This window comes from Ascaphus truei, chromosome 5 (genome assembly GCF_040206685.1).
Source record: "Ascaphus truei isolate aAscTru1 chromosome 5, aAscTru1.hap1, whole genome shotgun sequence".
In the NCBI taxonomy this organism is placed as follows: Eukaryota; Metazoa; Chordata; class Amphibia; order Anura; family Ascaphidae; genus Ascaphus; species Ascaphus truei.
This window is the reverse complement of record NC_134487.1, coordinates 131,824,954-131,843,737: the sequence shown is the minus strand read 5'-3', so window position 1 is coordinate 131,843,737 and position 18,784 is coordinate 131,824,954. Positions and strand designations below refer to the sequence as shown.

The 18,784-nt window shown below is 46.2% G+C and overlaps 1 protein-coding gene across 1 annotated transcript in view; it reads right to left on the bottom strand.

The window, feature by feature from the left end:
- Window positions 1-204: 204 nt before the first annotated feature.
- The window catches only part of PDLIM7 (PDZ and LIM domain 7), a 43,656-nt gene continuing 25,076 nt past the window's right edge, over window positions 205-18,784 (bottom strand). The window contains exons 3-9 of the mRNA XM_075599104.1: window positions 18,404-18,555; window positions 18,227-18,257; window positions 16,758-16,841; window positions 10,473-10,524; window positions 4,627-4,752; window positions 3,389-3,425; window positions 205-1,419 (exon numbers count right to left, since the gene is read on the bottom strand). Of these exons, the coding sequence (XP_075455219.1) occupies window positions 1,323-1,419; window positions 3,389-3,425; window positions 4,627-4,752; window positions 10,473-10,524; window positions 16,758-16,841; window positions 18,227-18,257; window positions 18,404-18,555 (579 nt within the window). The 3' untranslated portion in view covers window positions 205-1,322. The remainder of the gene's footprint in view (window positions 1,420-3,388; window positions 3,426-4,626; window positions 4,753-10,472; window positions 10,525-16,757; window positions 16,842-18,226; window positions 18,258-18,403; window positions 18,556-18,784) is intronic.

Genomic DNA, 18,784 nt, shown 5'->3' with positions numbered 1-18,784 from the left:
CAGAATAGATTCAATACAGAACCCTTGTCACAAACATCTCCCCCCAGTGGTGTGACACAATTGGTGTATTAAGATGTAATGAGCAGAACCAGCATCTCATGGAGAATTTCGTCCAGGAACCAGTCCTGCTGATTATTCCACTGACCAATGTTTGAGAACCTACATAAAGCTTGACATCAGAAGAAAAGTCACTGCCAGAAAGCATACATGAAACGTTTTAATTGATACTAGATCTCTGTGCGTGTAGAAACCAGAGCTTTACCCACCACTCCTCCCATTAAAATCACAATTCCAACCGAAGCATTACAATTGCATCTGCTGCAGTTACAAGCACTCCTCCTCCTCTCCCCATGACTGCACACCGAGGGGAGACCATCAGAAAGGTAGTCACAATAATGCTACTTTTGGAGAACGGGAGTGCAGTACTGCTGACCTACCTCCATTTTATTATGAAGTCCAATGCTGGTTGTGCAAGAACGGTGCATAGACCCAGAGCACGTTGGGATCAGCGCAAGAAAACCAGGACAGGGTCAAAATGCCAGGACATGGAGTTAGGTTGGCAATACGGGGACAGAAAGTGGGAGTTGATAGTTACAGTTTAACCACTTCAAAGTAGAGAGGGATAGCAATATATCTGTATCTGTGATACATTGTGGCATTGTAGAAGTTGCTGCTTATAGACTGAACTTGCTTCATGCTCCTCTGCAAAAGAAGTGATAACTCCATAGTAACATGATCCTAGCCACCCTAGAGTAAAACACAGACTCTACCACTATTCAGTTTTCATTACAAGAAGCTAAAACATCTCACCGTCCAGGGGCAGGACATACTATGAATTAGAAGAATTAGAGGCACTTGGCTCTTATGTGATAGGTGGGGACCTTTGCACAGGGTTCCTGGAAGTTAGGAGGGTGAAGCTGGTGACCTCTGGGAATTTCATGCGGATCCTGCTTATCACACAAGAGATATGTGCCACCAACACTGATAATGTACACAACATCAGGGGAAAAGAATAACAGAAAATGTCTGAATAGCCTTCAGCTTTGTAGAGACATGCACAGGTGAGGGGGCGGGTTCAGTGTGATGTATCCACGACAACCGCCTGCGCCAATGAGAGTGTCTGAGAGCTGTGCATAAGACACTTGTTGTGGTAAAGCAAGAGGTCTGAGAAAGTAGAATGGAGCATTGGGATTGGTTAATGTCACAAGACTGCTTTATAATACAGGATGAAATGCGGGCACGGGGAACAGCTTCCCTGACTCTTTTCTGAAACATTCTGCCCTGCTTCGTACGTCCCCCCCACCCTTCCCGTCTTTTCCTGCTCAAGGTTTCACGTTCAGGGAGCAGGCCGATCTGTCGTGGTGCCAGTCACGCAAGCGGGTATAACGGGGGCTCTGAAGCTCCGTGATGAACTTTTCCCTATAGTGAAGGGGGGATGGGGGGGAAGAGAGAGGGGGGCAAGGGGAAAGGACAGACAACGAGAAAGGAGAGGGAAAGAGAGGAGATAACAGAAGAAATTAAGCAAGTCCCAAGACAAGTGAAATAAGAATAGCAGAACAGTTCAGAGTTAAGTATGACACCAGCAAACCATCTCCAATTGTTTTAATTGGACTTAGAAGTTGGATCTCCAATTAAAAATGTACTGCAGTTGAAAAACACTGAGCTCTATTATAACCTACTATTGTGTTATAATGTTTCAGAAATGAAGTGTCCCATGGCGTTTTTAAATGTAGCCCAGAATGCAAAATGCAGAACAGATCTCGTGGCAGTGACAGACTTTTCTTTTAGTCTATAGACCTATTCCAATTTGCACTTTTTGTTAATGCGGTTATTCCTTCCAAAAAAGGAATCTGCTGGAACATTTCACAGTGAAGCCCGTGTCTATGATGAAAAGGGAATTACATTTCATTAAACAAAAAAAAGATCATGGCAGTGGACTTTATGTTTAAAGGATTGTAAATAAAAAAATACCTTGAGAGATAATGGGGCATAGTTACTGAGCAGTGCTATTCCAGAAGACCAAAGACGGAATACATGACAAAAATATCAAGGCAAAACTAGATTGTACATCGCTCAACTCCCCAAACGAAATATAAATGAAAAAAATCCCAGGAGACGCCTTCAGGCGTCGAAAACCTCAGTCCATTTCCTCTTTTGTTTGCAGATGTATTATGGCTTAGCACTGCTTAGTAAATATGGGCCAATGTCTTACAAGCAACGTCTGACAATGTATTCGTCCTTGGGACTGCTTAACTAGAACTAATACAGACACAGAATAGACCAGGGGTAGCCAACTCCAGCCACCAACAGGTCAGGTTTTCTGGATATCCCTGCTTCAGCACAGATGGCTCAATCAGATTTAGCCACCTGCACTGAAGCAGGGATATCTTGAAAACCTGACCTGTTGGTAGCCCTTGGGGGCTGGAGTTGGCCGCCCCTGGAATAGTCTGTTGCATAAGAGTGTGAGCTGTTGGCTGCCAGAGGGAGCTTCACACTGCACAGCTGAACGTTTGGTAACCATTGATTGACTTGCCCTAGGTATGTGACTGTTATTGTGTTTATGGCTATATCCCAGACAGACAGAGGTCTGCAGTACATCATACATCTCATGTGTCCAGTAAGACAGGCATTTTTAGTGGGGTAATAAACAGCGTGGCTGCTGTCATGTAGTACTGTATGTCCACACTGAAGGTGTTATTTATAAGATCCGTGCTGACAGGGCTCCTGCACTCAGTCAAAGACTGAGCCTCGGATTGAACCACCTATGCTGAAGCAGGGACTGATTAAGCCCCCTGTGCTGAAATTGGGATATCCTGAAAACCTGACCTGTGTGTGTGGGGGGTGGGGGGGGGGGGGGGTGGGGGGCTTGAGGACTGGATTTGAGCATCACTGCCCTAAAACTTTTGCTGGCTAAATAAAAATAGAAGCAAAAACTTGTGAACACCTGATCCTTGTTAACTGCCAGTCCTGGTTTTGCAGTCATCATTCCAAATAGCACTAAGGGGCGATTTACGAGGGTTTAACGCACCTGATCCGGCGTTAATTGCCATTCAAGCCAATGGCAGTTATTGCTGGATCGGGAACACTGCCTTGTAACTAACCTTATTGAGCTCTTCATTAGTGCAGTTTCACCTTTAAAAAATAAATCCAGTTTGGATGAACCATGTAATTCCAGGACTGGACAAACTTGTGGTCTTATGGTCTTTTAGCTGTAGTGTTATATCAGGGGCAGGAAGCTAACTTCCAGCCTCCAGTGCTTCAGAGTCCCCACAGAAGTTCCCCTTTGAATGACTGCATTATCACTGGGTTACCGCTCAATAGTAGGGGACGTTGTGCACACACGGTGGAACGATCCCCTTCCTAATGGACGCCTGGCACTGGTGCTTACCTCACCCTTTTCATGTGCTCGTCGTCTGGGTCTTGCACTGAAGTTAGTGGGAAATGGAAGAAAGGAGAAGGAAAGAAGGAGAAGATGAGACAGGATCGCTAGACTTTACAAGCATTCAGGTAGAAAGTACGCAAACACAGGGTGTGCAAAACAAACTCTGGCAGCTCTAACCAGATGCTGCTGCTGCATAGTGCTGCATAGTGCTGCTAAGCCTCGTCACCTTATGACTTGTGCATTTGAATGGGACAGAATGTGCCTATTGGCTTAGCAGCTTTTAGCACATGTTGGCCTTAGCGCGCAGAAAGAGATACCACCGTTATTCAACTTATGATTTAAATAAATTTCAACAGACGAATACAGGTGCATGATTACCTCATCATTCAATGTTGTTGTTATCACCTTACGAATGCAGAAGGGCCATTAATACAACTATGTCTGTAACACTGAGGAACGCCACACACCGACACCCCCTCCCGTGTCATGGTCTTTGTTGGCTGATGGTACTAACCCAGCAATAAGGGCATGCTGGATGGTAGGACAGGATGCAAAACTACCAAGGAAAATGGAGCAGCTAGAGTGGAAATGTGACATCTTGCAAGTGGCCACCAGTGATTCACAATATATGCATTTCTTCTAATTGTATTTTTTTTATACACATCAGTTAGAAATAATGACAGGTTTTGACAACGACTAAGAACAAATGCACACTTCTAAGAGGCGGCGAGTGGGTAGCAGAACTAGAATGGTGTGGATTTCAATGAAGTGAGAATACGCATGCATGTAAAAACCGTATGCCACTTATAACATTGGCTGCATTATTTAAGGTGAACGTTGTACATTTTCAGATATACTCCTTTGCTGCCATACCTTCATGTGAAACACACCAGGGGAGCATAAAATATGTACTGCTTTTGGCAAAAACTACTGCAAGGACGTAACCATGTTTATACAAAAAAAATTATCACTGCCATTGCTATGGAAAATCTGTGATATTCTACATTAGAACGCAATATTCTGCCATATGAGCGGTTGGAATAACCTTGGCTATATCTGTATGAAGAAGACACCTGCGCGGTCTCCAACGCTTTGTATGCTATCATTTAATGTATGAAAATTTCCCATAAACAGGTATTGCAATCTTTACATAGCCATCAGACTATGAATGTTGCACCACCGGCAGGAAGGAGGCGAGGGTAGGATCTGAACCACACACACACACACACGCAGAGCCCACTTACTGAAATCAGTGCCTGTGAGCTGCGCCAAGATACGGAAGGAGCGAGACTGAGTGGTGCCTGTGCGAGGCTGCCAGTCCTCAGTGTCCTCTACAAGCCGCTTTTTGCTGGAGTCATTGGGAAGGACAGCCGGGTGAGTGTCCATCCTGAGAGAGTGCCTGGCAGGGGGAAGGGGGAGGCGGGCAGAGGATGTTACTAAGGAGGCGACACAGACACCTCCACACCTATTACAATCGCCTCTATTGGTAGGACCAACCGAGACCTCAACCACCTCCAAACTACCCAGCAGATTAATGGACTTACTTATCGTCCAAAAAAAATGAGTTGAAAGAGGATGTGTTCGGTCCGTTCAGGGCCTTGGAAACCTTCTGCTCTTTGGGGTTTGTGCCAACCCTACGAGAGCGGAAAACATTAAATACAAAAAAAAATAGCCAGAGGGTCTGTGTTATGATACATAAGGTTTGGGAGGAACGTAATATAGGGAGGAACATACGGTTTGTATAGGGAGGAACGCACAAAGTCACATGCAAAGGTGAAACACGCCACCCACCCAGTATCCCTCCACTATCCTCACACAATATAAATATACTATATTTAGCTTCCAGATTAACATGGTGTGTGTGTGTGTGTGTGTGTGTGTGTGTGTGTGTGTGTCAAGAATAAAGACAAACAAAAAGAAGGAATGCTTACTGACTTTTCTATGCTCTCCACCTGTGGGAGAAAGAAAGAGACAACAAGAGAGAGAGGGACAGAGAGGGACAGAGGGGTTGGGGCGGGGAGAGAGGGAAAGAGAGAGAGAAAAAAAAAGGAGGTATTAAGCAGATTTAAGGATAGTCACAAAGCAGGGGAAAAAAAGCATCAGACATCTCCCCTCATATCAACCCCAAACACCCATTTTACAAGCAAATGGCACACATACCACCTTAGGATCACTGCAATATCTGCCCCTTGACGTACCACCATCCTTGCCTCTCACAAGCACGTACACGTTACCCCTGCGGGCCAGCCTATACACCCGTATAGTTCAACATACGGTCAAATATTTTTCTGCACCTCGAGGAAGATAGAACTCCAATTCCAAATCACACAATTACTCTTACAGACAACCCAATATTTGCCCGGCTCCCCAAGGAATCCAAGTTACCATGCAGTGTAGCTGCCTCTCATGTAAAGACACAAAAGGCAATATATATATATTTTTTTTTTTTAAGTGGTGCAAAGCCATAAGACACATTATGGCTCATTCATTTGAATGGACTGTAACATGTTTTACTGCTTAGATGCATTTAGTAAGTCTGGACAAAAATATCTATACTAAAAAAACAAAACAAATACCTTCCCCTCTTCATGCAATGCCTGGATAGAAACAGCTCCTGTACAGGATAACACTATGTGTGCACAGCTTTCTGTCACAGATCCTTTATGTGGCTAACCCCAATATAGCCACAGCTCAGGTTACTCCGGCCCTAGTAAGGCTCTGCCAGGGGGGTATAGTGCAGCCTCTCGTCCCCAATACGCTGATAAGCACATCCAGAGGAGGGGGCAGGAGGGACACTGCTTCCACTTACATCACAACTCCCACAGTAAACAAGGCGGCTTCCGACAGTCACCTGCTGAACCCCAAGGCGTCACTCAGCAGTCAGCGCCCTTTGGGGCTACACTCTATAATGACTGCATATTGGGGCCATTTTAATATTATTGTGCTATAAGTAAACCAAGGAAAAGTACACATCTAAGGCCCCATTTTAAATACATGAAAACCAAAAATAAGGTACAAGAGCAAATATGTTGAACAGAAAGACACAGATGGACAAGGAGTCATATTCGGAAGCTGGAGGGTGGTGGACTCACAGAAAATGTGAAGCAGCACATATATTTACTGTACTAGTTATTGATTCATGGAACAACAATTCAAAATGCTTGGGATAGCCCTATGCGTAAGGAATTACCCAATAAAAGATCTTAGATCCAGTGCAGTCATAACAAGAAGGGGAAATGGTTGACTAGGTTGGCCAAATGGACCTTATCTACCATTAATATATGAGCGGCAAAAGTTGAACTGCCACTCAAACTCTAGAAGGAAATTCCTAATTCACCCTGTTTTGTGTCAACAAAGAAGTCACAGGACCCACACAATAGGACATTTAGATCATTTCTGGCAATGTTTGGTACTGATAGTTGACCGTAAACATTACGGTCATTGACGTTTAGACAATAGCCGTGCACTGCTGGAATGGTATTCAAACACTGGCACATCAAGACCAGCCCCCACTCTCTCCCACATTGGGACATCCACCAGGGTGAATTTGATATGTTAGGAAATACAGTGCCCATTTTTTTTTTAATCAAACCTTCAGATTCGTGGGATCCTTATCTTTTGCTGTATGCAGTAATTTATTGTGAGAGCATTACATACTGACATCTTATTTGTTTCATTCATTCCAATGATTTTTGGTTAGATGATTAACATTTTGGATTACTACTCTTTACCCCAGACTATAGAACCTGTCACTGAGGTGGGGGCCTGAGTCCTGTAACTTGGGGTTTAACTCTTATAGTGGGTGGTACACAGAGTGGGAAGCAGGAGTAATTAGACACAACAAAACTGTAAGGAATTATAACAAACTTTATATCACTTTTGCTTTCATTTTGAACAGGGATACATACACATGGCTACCACATAACCACATAGTATTTCTGCAATCCTACTAAAACAAATCACCAACGCTGCGCCTCTGTCTTTATATATTTTACAGTCACTGCATATTAGTTCACAAACCCTGTTGATCAGACAGGATATTTGTACAATAACTTTTCGTTGGGCTCTGGATTCAGGCTGCTGCTTCTTACAGTTAATTTCAAAACATAACCTGTGTTCCAATGGAGGGGGATCTCTTTCTTTCCTCTGGCTGTTAAATCCTGATATTTCTCCTCTTAGCTGTCGCAGTGCTCCCTGAGGTGTCACTGTACTTTGTACTGGCCAGCAAATTCCACCAGTCTCCTCACTCCATGGATCGGTCAGGCCCTTGCAGAGTGTTCTGCAGCAGCCTCACCATATCAAAACAAACTGCCACACAAGTCCCCTCAGCAATCCCTTTCCAACTGTCACTTCACTGGCTAAGCACAGTCACATGGTCCAGTGGAATGTAATTCTTAAAGGGGCCATGTCCAGTGCTGATAGCAGACACAGGGGGTTACACTACTAAAATATTTTTTTAAACTGCTTTTATTGCGCATGAATATACTTGGTACATTTATGGAATTATGAAGGGCCTCTGACACAATGGTCATTCCCAATGTTATTTTGTTTATGTCATTCCTGGCCAAGCCCTTTCTTTCCTCTCTCATTTTAGAGACCACCACGTAGGCAAGAGGTAATTATTATGTTCTTTATTATTTAATAAAAACATTGGCAACATCACACAAACACGTCTATGATCTAATAATCTCTAAGCATGTTTGCTCTGACTTTAGTGCAATATACCAGCTATGACCTAAACCGGGAGTGGCCAACTCCAGTCCTCAAGGGCCACCAACAGGTCAGGTTTTCAGGATATCCCTGCTTCAGCACAGGTGGGTCAGTCAATGACTGAGCCACATGTGCTGAAGCAGGAATATACTGAAAACCCGACCTGTTGGTGGCCCTTGAAGACTTTGGCCACCCCTGCACTAAACATATGTGCAGTTTCTTCAAACTGATACTTCCATGATCAACACATATATCATGTTTTCAGCAATCACACATGATGCCTGGATTCCCCCTCCCACTTTCCTCCCTCAGTTACACCTGAGAACCACATCATGTCTGCAGGCTTTATGCATCATGCTTCTTCATGAATGTGTGAACTGTGTGAAGCTGAAACGTTTTAAGTACTGTACACCACAGCACAATCGGATGAGTGGACAGTGCCATCAAGTGGTAATAAGTGGAATCACACACAGGGAAACATGAAGGAAGGTGAAAACAGATCCCTTTCACGTGTTGTGCATGCTGTGAGATTATGGGTTAAATCAGGGTCTTCAAACCAAGAATATACCTCAGTTTGAAGCTTACAGTTATGTATTTAGCAAGGTTTTCAAATGAAAAATAACCGCTACTTTACAACTTTCAAAAGATAGACACATTTCTAATGAAACAGAGAAGCAGACAAAAAAATAAATAAAAAAAGGCATATACCCATATAGCACTCTCACTGCTATCAGAGTAACTCAATAGTATATAGGAAGGGGTTGTGCCACAAAAGGATTCACTGTGGCTTATTGTCACTGTGCTGTAGAGCATACAAAAATAACATAGGTACAAAAAGTATTAGCATACAAAAAAATTACAAATTGCAGTAAAGTACAAAAATTTGCTTACTAAAAATTATCTTGTAAAAAGCCTTCATTAGACCCGGACTGCACGGCTATATATAGCGCTGCATCACATCTTCCGTTCCTAGGGAAGGATATTGAGAAAGTGGTTGCAACCCAACTGGAAATGCGTCTATCAACCCTATATTTATTACCCATTCCAGTCAGGATTTAGAAGATGGCACAGTAATCGTATGTTCGATCTACCTCATTATTGTCTCCTCTTGTCTTTTGGTTACACTGGACACCCACATCGTCAATCATTGCCACAGTTTTGGAAACGCTCCTACTAACGTCCAAAGTGTGAGTAGGACCTTTTGAAGAATATTCATCTTTCAATATTGCCACCACGTTACTACTCTATGTAGTTTTCGTCTCTTGTCATTTTATACAGCTACCGCTCCCCTCAGTGTTTGGAGTTATAGTAATGAAACAGCTCGTTCGTGTGCTAAATGATCTCTTGGTGGCACGAGACAGGGGTGACTGTTTGATCTTAGTACTCCATGACCTCTCTGCAGCATTTGATACTGTGGACCATGGGATCTTAATGGAGCACCTCAAGGATTTCTGTGGACTGGGTGGCACAGTTCTCAGTTGGTTCAGATCTTTTCTCAGTGGCAGGGCACAGGGAGCATCATCTTCTGGAGTATAATTCTGTGGGCCAGTGCCTGTGTCAGGTGGAGTGCCACAGGGTTCCAGCCCATCTCCTATGTTGTTCGCAGTGTACATGCTGCCACTAGGTGACATAAATCGGACTGCATAGCCTGGGTTATCACTGCTATGCAGATGACACACAACTCTACTTGTCCTTTGCACCAGGTACGAATGACCCATTATCAGTCATCAATAGATGTTTATCTGAGCTCTTAGGGTGGATGAGTGCCAGTTGGTTGAGGTTGAATCCTGATAAGACAGAAGTGACCGTGGTGGATGCTCTCCGTCGGACGACAAAGGACTGCAGCTAGATCAACACACTGGCCTTAAGCTTGGGGGTTTCCAGTTGCTAAAATCTGCCCGTATGCGGAATCTTGTTGTCCATGACTATGACTGACCCTTAAACAGCAGGTGTCAGCCTTGATCAAATCTTCATTCTTCCACCTAAAGAACTTAGCAATGATTAAGCACTTGATCCCCCGGAGGATCTTACTACACTTGTCCATGCCTTTGTGCCGTCAAGTCTTGACTACTGCAATGCACTCTACCTGGGTTTTCCGGAAAAAAGTTGCGCAGCCTGCATCTGGTGCAGAATGCAGTGGCCAGGTTGTTAACTAACCAGACTCATTCTTGCCGCATGACACCTGTTCTCCATTCTCTGCACTGGCTGCCTGTAAAATGTTGAATTTATTTCAAGACTAGCTGATATACCCGGCGTTGCCCGGAGGCCGTGAGGGGGGGCGTGAAAGGCAGGGGGGGGCGTGAAAGGCAGGGGGGGCGTGAAAGGCAGGGGGGGGGGCGTGAAAGGCGGGGGGGGCGTGAAAGGCGGGGGGGGCGTGAAAGGCGGGGGGGGGGTGAAAGGCGGGGGGGGGCGTGAAAGGCGGGGGGGGGGGCCTGAAAGGCGGGGGGGGGGGGCGTAAAAGGCGGGGGGGCGTGAAAGGCGGGGGGGGCGTGAAAGGCGGGGGGGGGGCGTGAAAGGCGGGGGGGGGCGTGAAAGGCGGGGGGGGCGTGAAAGGCGGGGGGGGCGTGAAAGGCAGGGGGGGCAAGACACACACACAGTGTGACACACACACACAGTGTCACAGTGTCACACACACACACACACACACACACACACACACACACACACACACACACACACACACACACACACACTGCTGTCTGGTGGCTTTGTAGTTGCAATGCCGGGCACTGAAGTTGCAATGCCGGGCAGGCTGCAGTCCCATTGGATGGGAGCGGTCACGTGACCGCTTCTCTGCTTCCCCTCAGAGGTTTTTTTTTTTTTTTTAAATGAGCTAGCAGCCCTTGTTTCCCGCTGCTGGCGGCCCTGATCGCGGCGCCCCTCTAGCCAAGCCGCCATCTTGTCACTCGGCGCCGCGAGGGAACTACTTCCGGCCGCCGCCATCTTCTCAGTCGGCGCCGCCGCCATCTTAGGCGCATCGCGAGGGAGGAAGGGGGTCCGCTGCCTGTTCCCCCGCCGGGGATGAAGATGAGGCGCCGCGAGGTCCGCTGCCTGTTCCGCCGCCGGGGATGGAGATGAGGGGAGCGGGAGCGCCGGGAGAGGTGAGCGGAGGGGGTGTAATGTGCGCACGTGTGCACAGGGACATCTAACTCGGCGCCGCCGCCATCTTAGGCGCATCGCGAGGGAGGAAGGGGGTCCGCTGCGCGGGGATGGAGATGAGGCGCCGCGAGGTCCGCTGCCTGTTCCCCCGCCGGGGATGGAGATGAGGGGAGCGGGAGCGCCGGGAGAGGTGAGCGGAGGGGGTGTAATGTGCGCGCGTGTGCACAGGGACATCTTGTCACTCGGCGCCGCCGCCATCTTAGGCGCATCGCGAGGGAGGAAGGGGGTCCGCTGCGCGGGGATGGAGATGAGGTGCCGCGAGGTCCGCTGCCTGTTCCCCCGCCGGGGATGGAGATGAGGGGAGCGGGAGCGCCGGGAGAGGTGAGCGGAGGAGGTGTGTGTGTGTACACAGGGGTGAGAGTGTGTGTGTGTGTACACAGGCCTGACAGTGTGTGTGTGTACACAGGGCTGAGAGTGTGTGTGTGTGTGTGTGTGTGTGTGTGTGTGTGTGTGTGTGTACAGGTTGTTGTTTCACAGGGGTGAGTGTCAATGTGTGTGTACACAGGGGTGACTGTGTGTGTGTGTGTACAGGGTTGAGTGTGAGTGTGTGTACAGTGTTGAGTGTGACACTGAGTGTGTGAGTGTGAGGGGGTGACTGTGTACCAAGGAGTCCTCAGAGGTTCTGGCCGTGTGGTGTGACTGCAAGTGTGTGAGAGTGAAGGAGGTGATGTCACAGTGGGGCGTACCTCTTGGCCAATGAGTCACGGACCAATCAGATTCACCGCAGATAGCACTAACCTCACTAACCATTCGATTTTATATATTAAGATTGGCTTGTTGACATACTAAGCACTACATAACCAGGGTCCTAACTATCTGAAAGAGCTTCCAGTTTCCTACACTCCCATTCGCTCACTTCGATTTGCAGATGAAGGACTCATAACAGTTCCCAGAATCTCCTTGACTTCCTTTGGGTCCCGAGATTTTAGGCACGGTGCTTCCACTCTTTGGAGCAGTCCGCCTCGCACAGTTCGAGAGGCCCTGTCTCTGCAAATCTATAAAAACAGGCTCAAGACCTACCTGTTTACCCAGGCATTTAGTTAATGAAACACAACCGGTCTGGCATTTAATAGCTACAGTACCGTCCCATCCTGTACTGTATCTTTCCTTGTGTTTGGTCTCGTTAATAACCTTACATGTTTTCTTATTTTCCCCTTTTGTAACTGTGAAGTGCTTTGAGTCCCATTGGGAGAAAAGTGCTATATAAATACAGTTATTATTATAATTATTATTATTGTTAAAGCTCATAGACTGGGATGACACCTTGGCTCAGAGAGACAATGTTTTGGGCCCAAAGTAGCCTTTTGTCCTGCTTTATAACTACCAAGTCGGAGACCTTGAGTTAACTCCTTCACATCAAATTCTGCGAATGTCATTTCTCAGTGATACACAGGGGGGTGTATTCTTTTTAGTGCTACATCAAATGAGTGCGTAAAAAGGCAACAACCCGGATATATATGAGCAGGAAGGTATAAATCAGAGATACTTAGGCTGCCCTTTGATCATTTCTTATAAAATGCTTGTGTGTCTAAGGCATTGTACTGTAATGTGTTCAAGTCCCTGTAGCAGATATTTATGACTCAGTAGAAAAGTCATATAACATCACTGTACCACAGAAACCAGACAGCAAACTATTGTGTACAATGTAGTAGCACTTTAACTCCTGACTCAGAGTTGACAGTCTGAGAAGAGAAGTATTCACGGGGTAACCATGGAATTGAGGCCGAGGTGGACTAGACAAGTCCTCTCCCGTCATTCATGTCTCACTAGACCACGTTAACATCACCCATGCAATTCAACTGGGCTTGTCCAGGAAATAGTTAACTCTTTCAGTGTCAGTGTGGCCTCCAATAGGTCAGAGGCACCTCTGGTTGTTAAAAAGTGATGTCCCTTGCACTGTCCCAATCCCGTGCACTACCGTGCAGACACAGACAGTTGTCTGGAGATCCTCTGAATCACCATAAAGATATACCCCTAATTATACTACCTGCTATCTCTATGTCATCTCAATGTTTTCTTTTCTACAAACATGGGTTAAAAAGCAGTAGCCACAGGTTTTGGTTCAGCTGCTCTCAGCAAAGTGATAAATGGGAGAGCCGAGTCCTATAGATTCTCCAGTAGTGAAGAGCTTGGTTATTCGCTTTTCTTTTTTTGTTGTTCAGAGGTTTCCCCAAATTCCCGCAAAGTGGCCAATTACCTGGTATAAAGTGATTCTGACAAACCAGAGGAACCCCCCTCAAATGGTTTTTCATTGACAGAGACCTGCAAAGCAGCAACGGGATCATCCGTTGCACTATAATGCAATACTGGCCTTCGGGCAGCAGCCGTACCAGCCATGTGCGCATTATAATGGTAATTCAAGCTGTATGCTGCCCACCAATAAAAAGGTGGGGGGGGGGATGTGATACAGTTACCGGTGCGCCTAGTCCCAGGGAAGACCTGTAAATCAACCAGTGTACACAATGCAATAGATGAACGAGGACACTGCGGATTTTCAAACAAATTGGAATTTTATTGTGCTGTAAGAACACACAACGTTTCGGCCTATTGGCCTTTCTCAAGTGAAGGGGATTAAACTTGAAACAAACAAACATGCTTTAAATAGTCTCAAAAGACTAACACCACCCATGTGTAGCTGCTTCATTGCTAATCATATGTCCACGCTGTCCTTTGGTCGCTCATCCGGCTCCTGCTTCCATCGTGGGTGTGTCTCACCTCCGTGGGGGTTCCTGCGATGTCCGTTGTCATCGTGGGCGTGCCCAGAAACCGATCTGCTGTGAGGGGCGTGTCCGGCAACCTATCCACCATCAGGGGCATGTCGGAGGTGTCCGTTATTACCATTGGTCTATCTTGTCACTAATCGGCTCCCAGGGGTTTGTGAAGGGCGTCCTCCAGTGTTTCTGACGTCATCCTATCCGGGTCATGTGACGTGTCCAATTGCGTCTGATGTCATCACGTGGCTCCATGTTATCCGGGTCCCACAGCATGCGTCGTCACTGCTTTGTTTACTCCGTGTTGCCAGGCAATGTGATTGCATTTGAAACCTCCCTCTCCAGCGATCTTCCTCCTGGCTGAATTGAAAGATATATTTCATCCATATCATGACAGGAGGGGACGTTATTATAGCAATTGAAACAACATACAGGCAGTCCTCGATTATCCAACGGAATCCGTTCTGGAAGTAGCGTTGGATAGTGAAACCGTTGTAAAGTGAGTCCCATGTTAATCAGTGGCGGTGAGCATTGGATAACGCATTCAGGCGTCAAAAAATGGCCCATAGAGTTGCATTGTAAAGCGTTGGATATGCCATTCGTTGTAAAGTGAAACGTTGGATAACGAGGACTACCTGTAACATCTTATATATCCAGTGTCCCATGTGTAAATATCTGAGTAATTTAGTTAAAATAAAATATCTGAATTCTCTGATTAAAAATAGTAATCTAAATCTTTGTTCATTTAAGGAAATGTTGTTTCAATTGCTAGAATAACTTGTCCCCTCCTGTCATGATATGGATGAAACATATGTTTCAATTCAGCCTGGAGAGGGAGGTTTCTAATGCAATCACATTGCCTGGCAACACGGAGTAAACAAAGCAGTGACAACGCACGCCATGGGTCCCTGATAACATGGAGCAGTGGAACGTGATGACGTCAGACACAATCGGACACGTCACGACCCAGATAGGACGACGCGACGCAATGACGTCAGACACACTGGAGGACGCACTACACACACCACTGGGAGCCCATTGGAGACAGGGTAGAGTAGACCAATGGTAACGACGGACGCCTCAGAGGACGCCTCCGACAGGCCCCTGATGGTGGATAGGTTGCCGGACACGCCCCTCACAGCAGATCGGTTTCTGGGCACGCCCACGATGACAGCGGACATCGCAGGAACCCCCACGGAGGAAGCAGGAGTCGGATGAGCGACCAAAGGACAGCGTGGACATATGATTAGCAATGAAGCAACAACAACACATGGGTGTTAGTCTTTTGGGACTATTTAAAGGATGTTTGTATGTTGCAAGTTTAATCCCCTTCACTTGAGAAAGGCCGAAACGTTGTGTGTTCTTATGGCGCAATAAAATTCCAATTTGTTTGACAATCCGCAGTGCCCTCGTTCATCTATTGCATTGGGTACTCATTATAATGGTGACTGCATATTGCACACTAGTACTCAATGACACCGCAACAGTGGCCCTTATTCAATATGCTGTAAAGTCTCTTCCGTATGCTGGAGAAGATATCAGTCCCACATAGGTTACCATGAGATTCCTACAAAGCTTTCCTGCCTCTGGCCCTACATCAACACAGACCAGAACTGGTTAAAAAGGCTTTAATTAATATTCAATAAAAATGTATAAATAAAATAAATTCCTCACTAAGACAAAGCATATCTACAACTCCCACAAAAGGGCCCACGAAGTACAAGCCCAATGGTTATCTTACAAGATCTCAGACACGTAGGGTGCAGTAGTTTTATTATCCCCTACCTTACTTATTATACCTCCGGTCCACTATCCATATGGAAAACGCAACTGCACTGTGTCAGATCTGCCATTTACATGGTGAGATACGCACCTCCCACCCTGCAACTCATAGTAACTTGCACAGGGGGCTTCTTCACCTCGGTTAGTATGATAAGAAGACATGCAGTTGTAGTTCTTGGCACTGGTCAAAATCTCTTTGAATTCCATTCTCTAAGCAAAATAAATGCTTCCGAGATGTGGGATATTAAATGCACAGCATTGGGGCCTCGGTTTCATGTACTACAGTATATTAAAAAAAAAAACCCAGCAAAAACAGCCTGCGGAAAATGTGAAAACACTTCCTTTCTCGCTAAACTTACCTTCCCATCAAAAGGATTACACAATTACTTACAACCAGCACTTAAATACCCCCATCTTATATAAACACATTTGTTTCATGTACTAAATGTAGGTATTGGGTGATCTCATTTTAATCTCGTCTAACTAATACACACGCCCATAATTATATCATCTCTAACTGTCCATAAAATGTCTGTAAATTGAATGTATAACCTCTGTTAATTTAATGTAACCATATATTCTCAACATATCTCTATGCCTAGAATATACTTGAAAATGAGGGGTAACTCCCAATGTACTATTTGGTAAAACATTGTATAAATAAAATAAAAATCTGTAATTTGCACTTTGCGTTCTAACAGGAGCCCCTGCTTTAAAATATGTCAACAAAATGTACTGCAGTTACGAAGATTAAATACTGCGGGGATTTGCTGCACTGCTTGCACTGCATGAAGATCCATGTGCGTTTTACAGTCTGCAACAAAGGCCAACAGGAAGATACCCTCACCCTGCTCCGCATCCATCCCAGCCCCTTCCCCGGCAACGCACTTCACGTACCCGTTCTGCTGCTGGGCTCGGGGTGTCGGGCTGGTGGTATAGGACAGTGGAGGGGGGGTGTATGTCACTGGCTTGGTGATCTGACCTGGCCGGGAGTTGTCAGGGGCTGTCCCGGCACTAAACGGCTGGGCGGTTTTGTTGAGAGCAGTGCTGGGTGCAAAGTTATACTTCAGGCCTTGGGATTCAGGAGCAAGCAAACCCTTTGGGAGAAGAGCACAGGGGAACAAACCAGGCATCATGCAGCCGTACAGAGCATCCTGTGCCCCACCCCGGGCACAACTCTCCCACCTTCACACACACACACACACACACACACACACACACCCTCAACCTGTTTCCTGCTGGTGGGGTGACGGGGCGATGAACGGAAGGGCTACCCAGCAGCAAAGGGTTGAGTGCATGCAAGAATATTACACTGCAATAGACTACGTACATGCACACATGCCACAAAAGACAGGACACAAGCAGAACAAAAAAAGCTCACGTGTGTGATGTTAAAGGAAGAGCAGGATCATACAAGGGAATGAGGCTCACAGGTAGATTACAAGGACAAGGACACAGGCACCGTAAGGGCTGCAAGATAACAGGACAAGGAGCACCGCGGATTCAGGTAAGTTCCGCAGAGCATGTGATGTCACAAAAAGATCACAGTGGGTTTGTCGTCATGTACCCAAACAAAGAATTAGATCACATGCACAGCATGAGGTCACAAACTCAGAGGGCAGTGATGTCATAGCACAGCACAATGTTACATGGTCAAATGGGAGAACAGTCTCATGCTCACAAATCAATGAGATCGTAATCACAACGTGAAATGACATGCTCACAAGGGAGAGAGATAATAAACAGCAAGACATTTCAGAGATAACCTACTCTAAGCTCACAGTTGAGTATTAATAGTTTAAGTTACCCCGTGTTACTTTCTTGTATTTCAAGCAAGAATACCTTTCAGGAACTAGGTTACCACTAAGTGACAGCACCATTAATATGTTAGTGATAATCCATCTTCATGAAGTGCTGTGTTCCCATGAGATCACCAGAGACATTCCAGCAGCTTAGAATAAACCAACCTCTGTTTATCCTGCAGGGAGCACGCAGCCCCAGGAATGCAGAGGAGGTGGGGAAGAGTCAGTTCATGCAGAATTTGGGGAGCCCAGAAGTTTGGTGCCAGGATAGCCACAGCCAGAGGCAAAGAACAATGATTAAAGAGTGAGGGGGGAAGCCTGTAAGCCAGCAGAGAGAGAGTGTGTATATATATATATATATGTGTAGGGTGATTACACAGATAAGGACAGGTGAGGGAAAAAGCAGAAGGCAATTTGAAATCCAAGTCACCCCAACAAAATCAGAAACTGATCTATATATATTTACACACACACACACACACACACACACACACACACACACACACACACACACACACACACACACACACACACACACACACACACACACGGTATAACAACAATCAACACAAGACCAGGAAAGATTCTACCCCTCTTCTGTTCTCTCCAGCCCCTGCACTCACACACAACTTATACACCAATCTTTCACTTCCAAGTGTGTGAGTGTGAGAGAAACTTACCTTCGGCTGATTACCCAGTCCATGTGAGAATCTGCAAGAAGAAAACAGAGAGATCAGCCTGCCCTTCCCCAAGCTCCCAGAGAGCACGATGCTAAGCCAAGAGCAAAAGCCAGCATAGCCATAAGAATGAAGTGAGTACCGCACACGTCATGTGCAGAAACGTCTCGGTCATCTCACCTGCTCAGGCCAAGTCCTAGTTTGTTGCTGCAGGCTCGGATCTTGTTCTGAGCCTCAATGTGAGTCATGGATGTGGTGCTCTCACCGTCGATCTGTAGCACCCAGTCCCCCACATTCACCCCGGCCAGCTCAGACTTTCCTCCTGGTGAGAGCTGCGACAGAGAGAGAGAGCATACATGTTACTCTCCCATAGGTTAGCCCCGGTACATGCACAACACCGGCACAACCAAAATAGGGATAACAAAGCGGTGTCTGCAACTACCTCTTTTCAGAAAAGTGATCTACTTGTGTCCCAGTTTACCTATCACAATATCGTTCCCATCTGTAGCCACGGGACCTCTTCCACCATACAGTATGTTCCACCCGGCCACAGGAACGCCT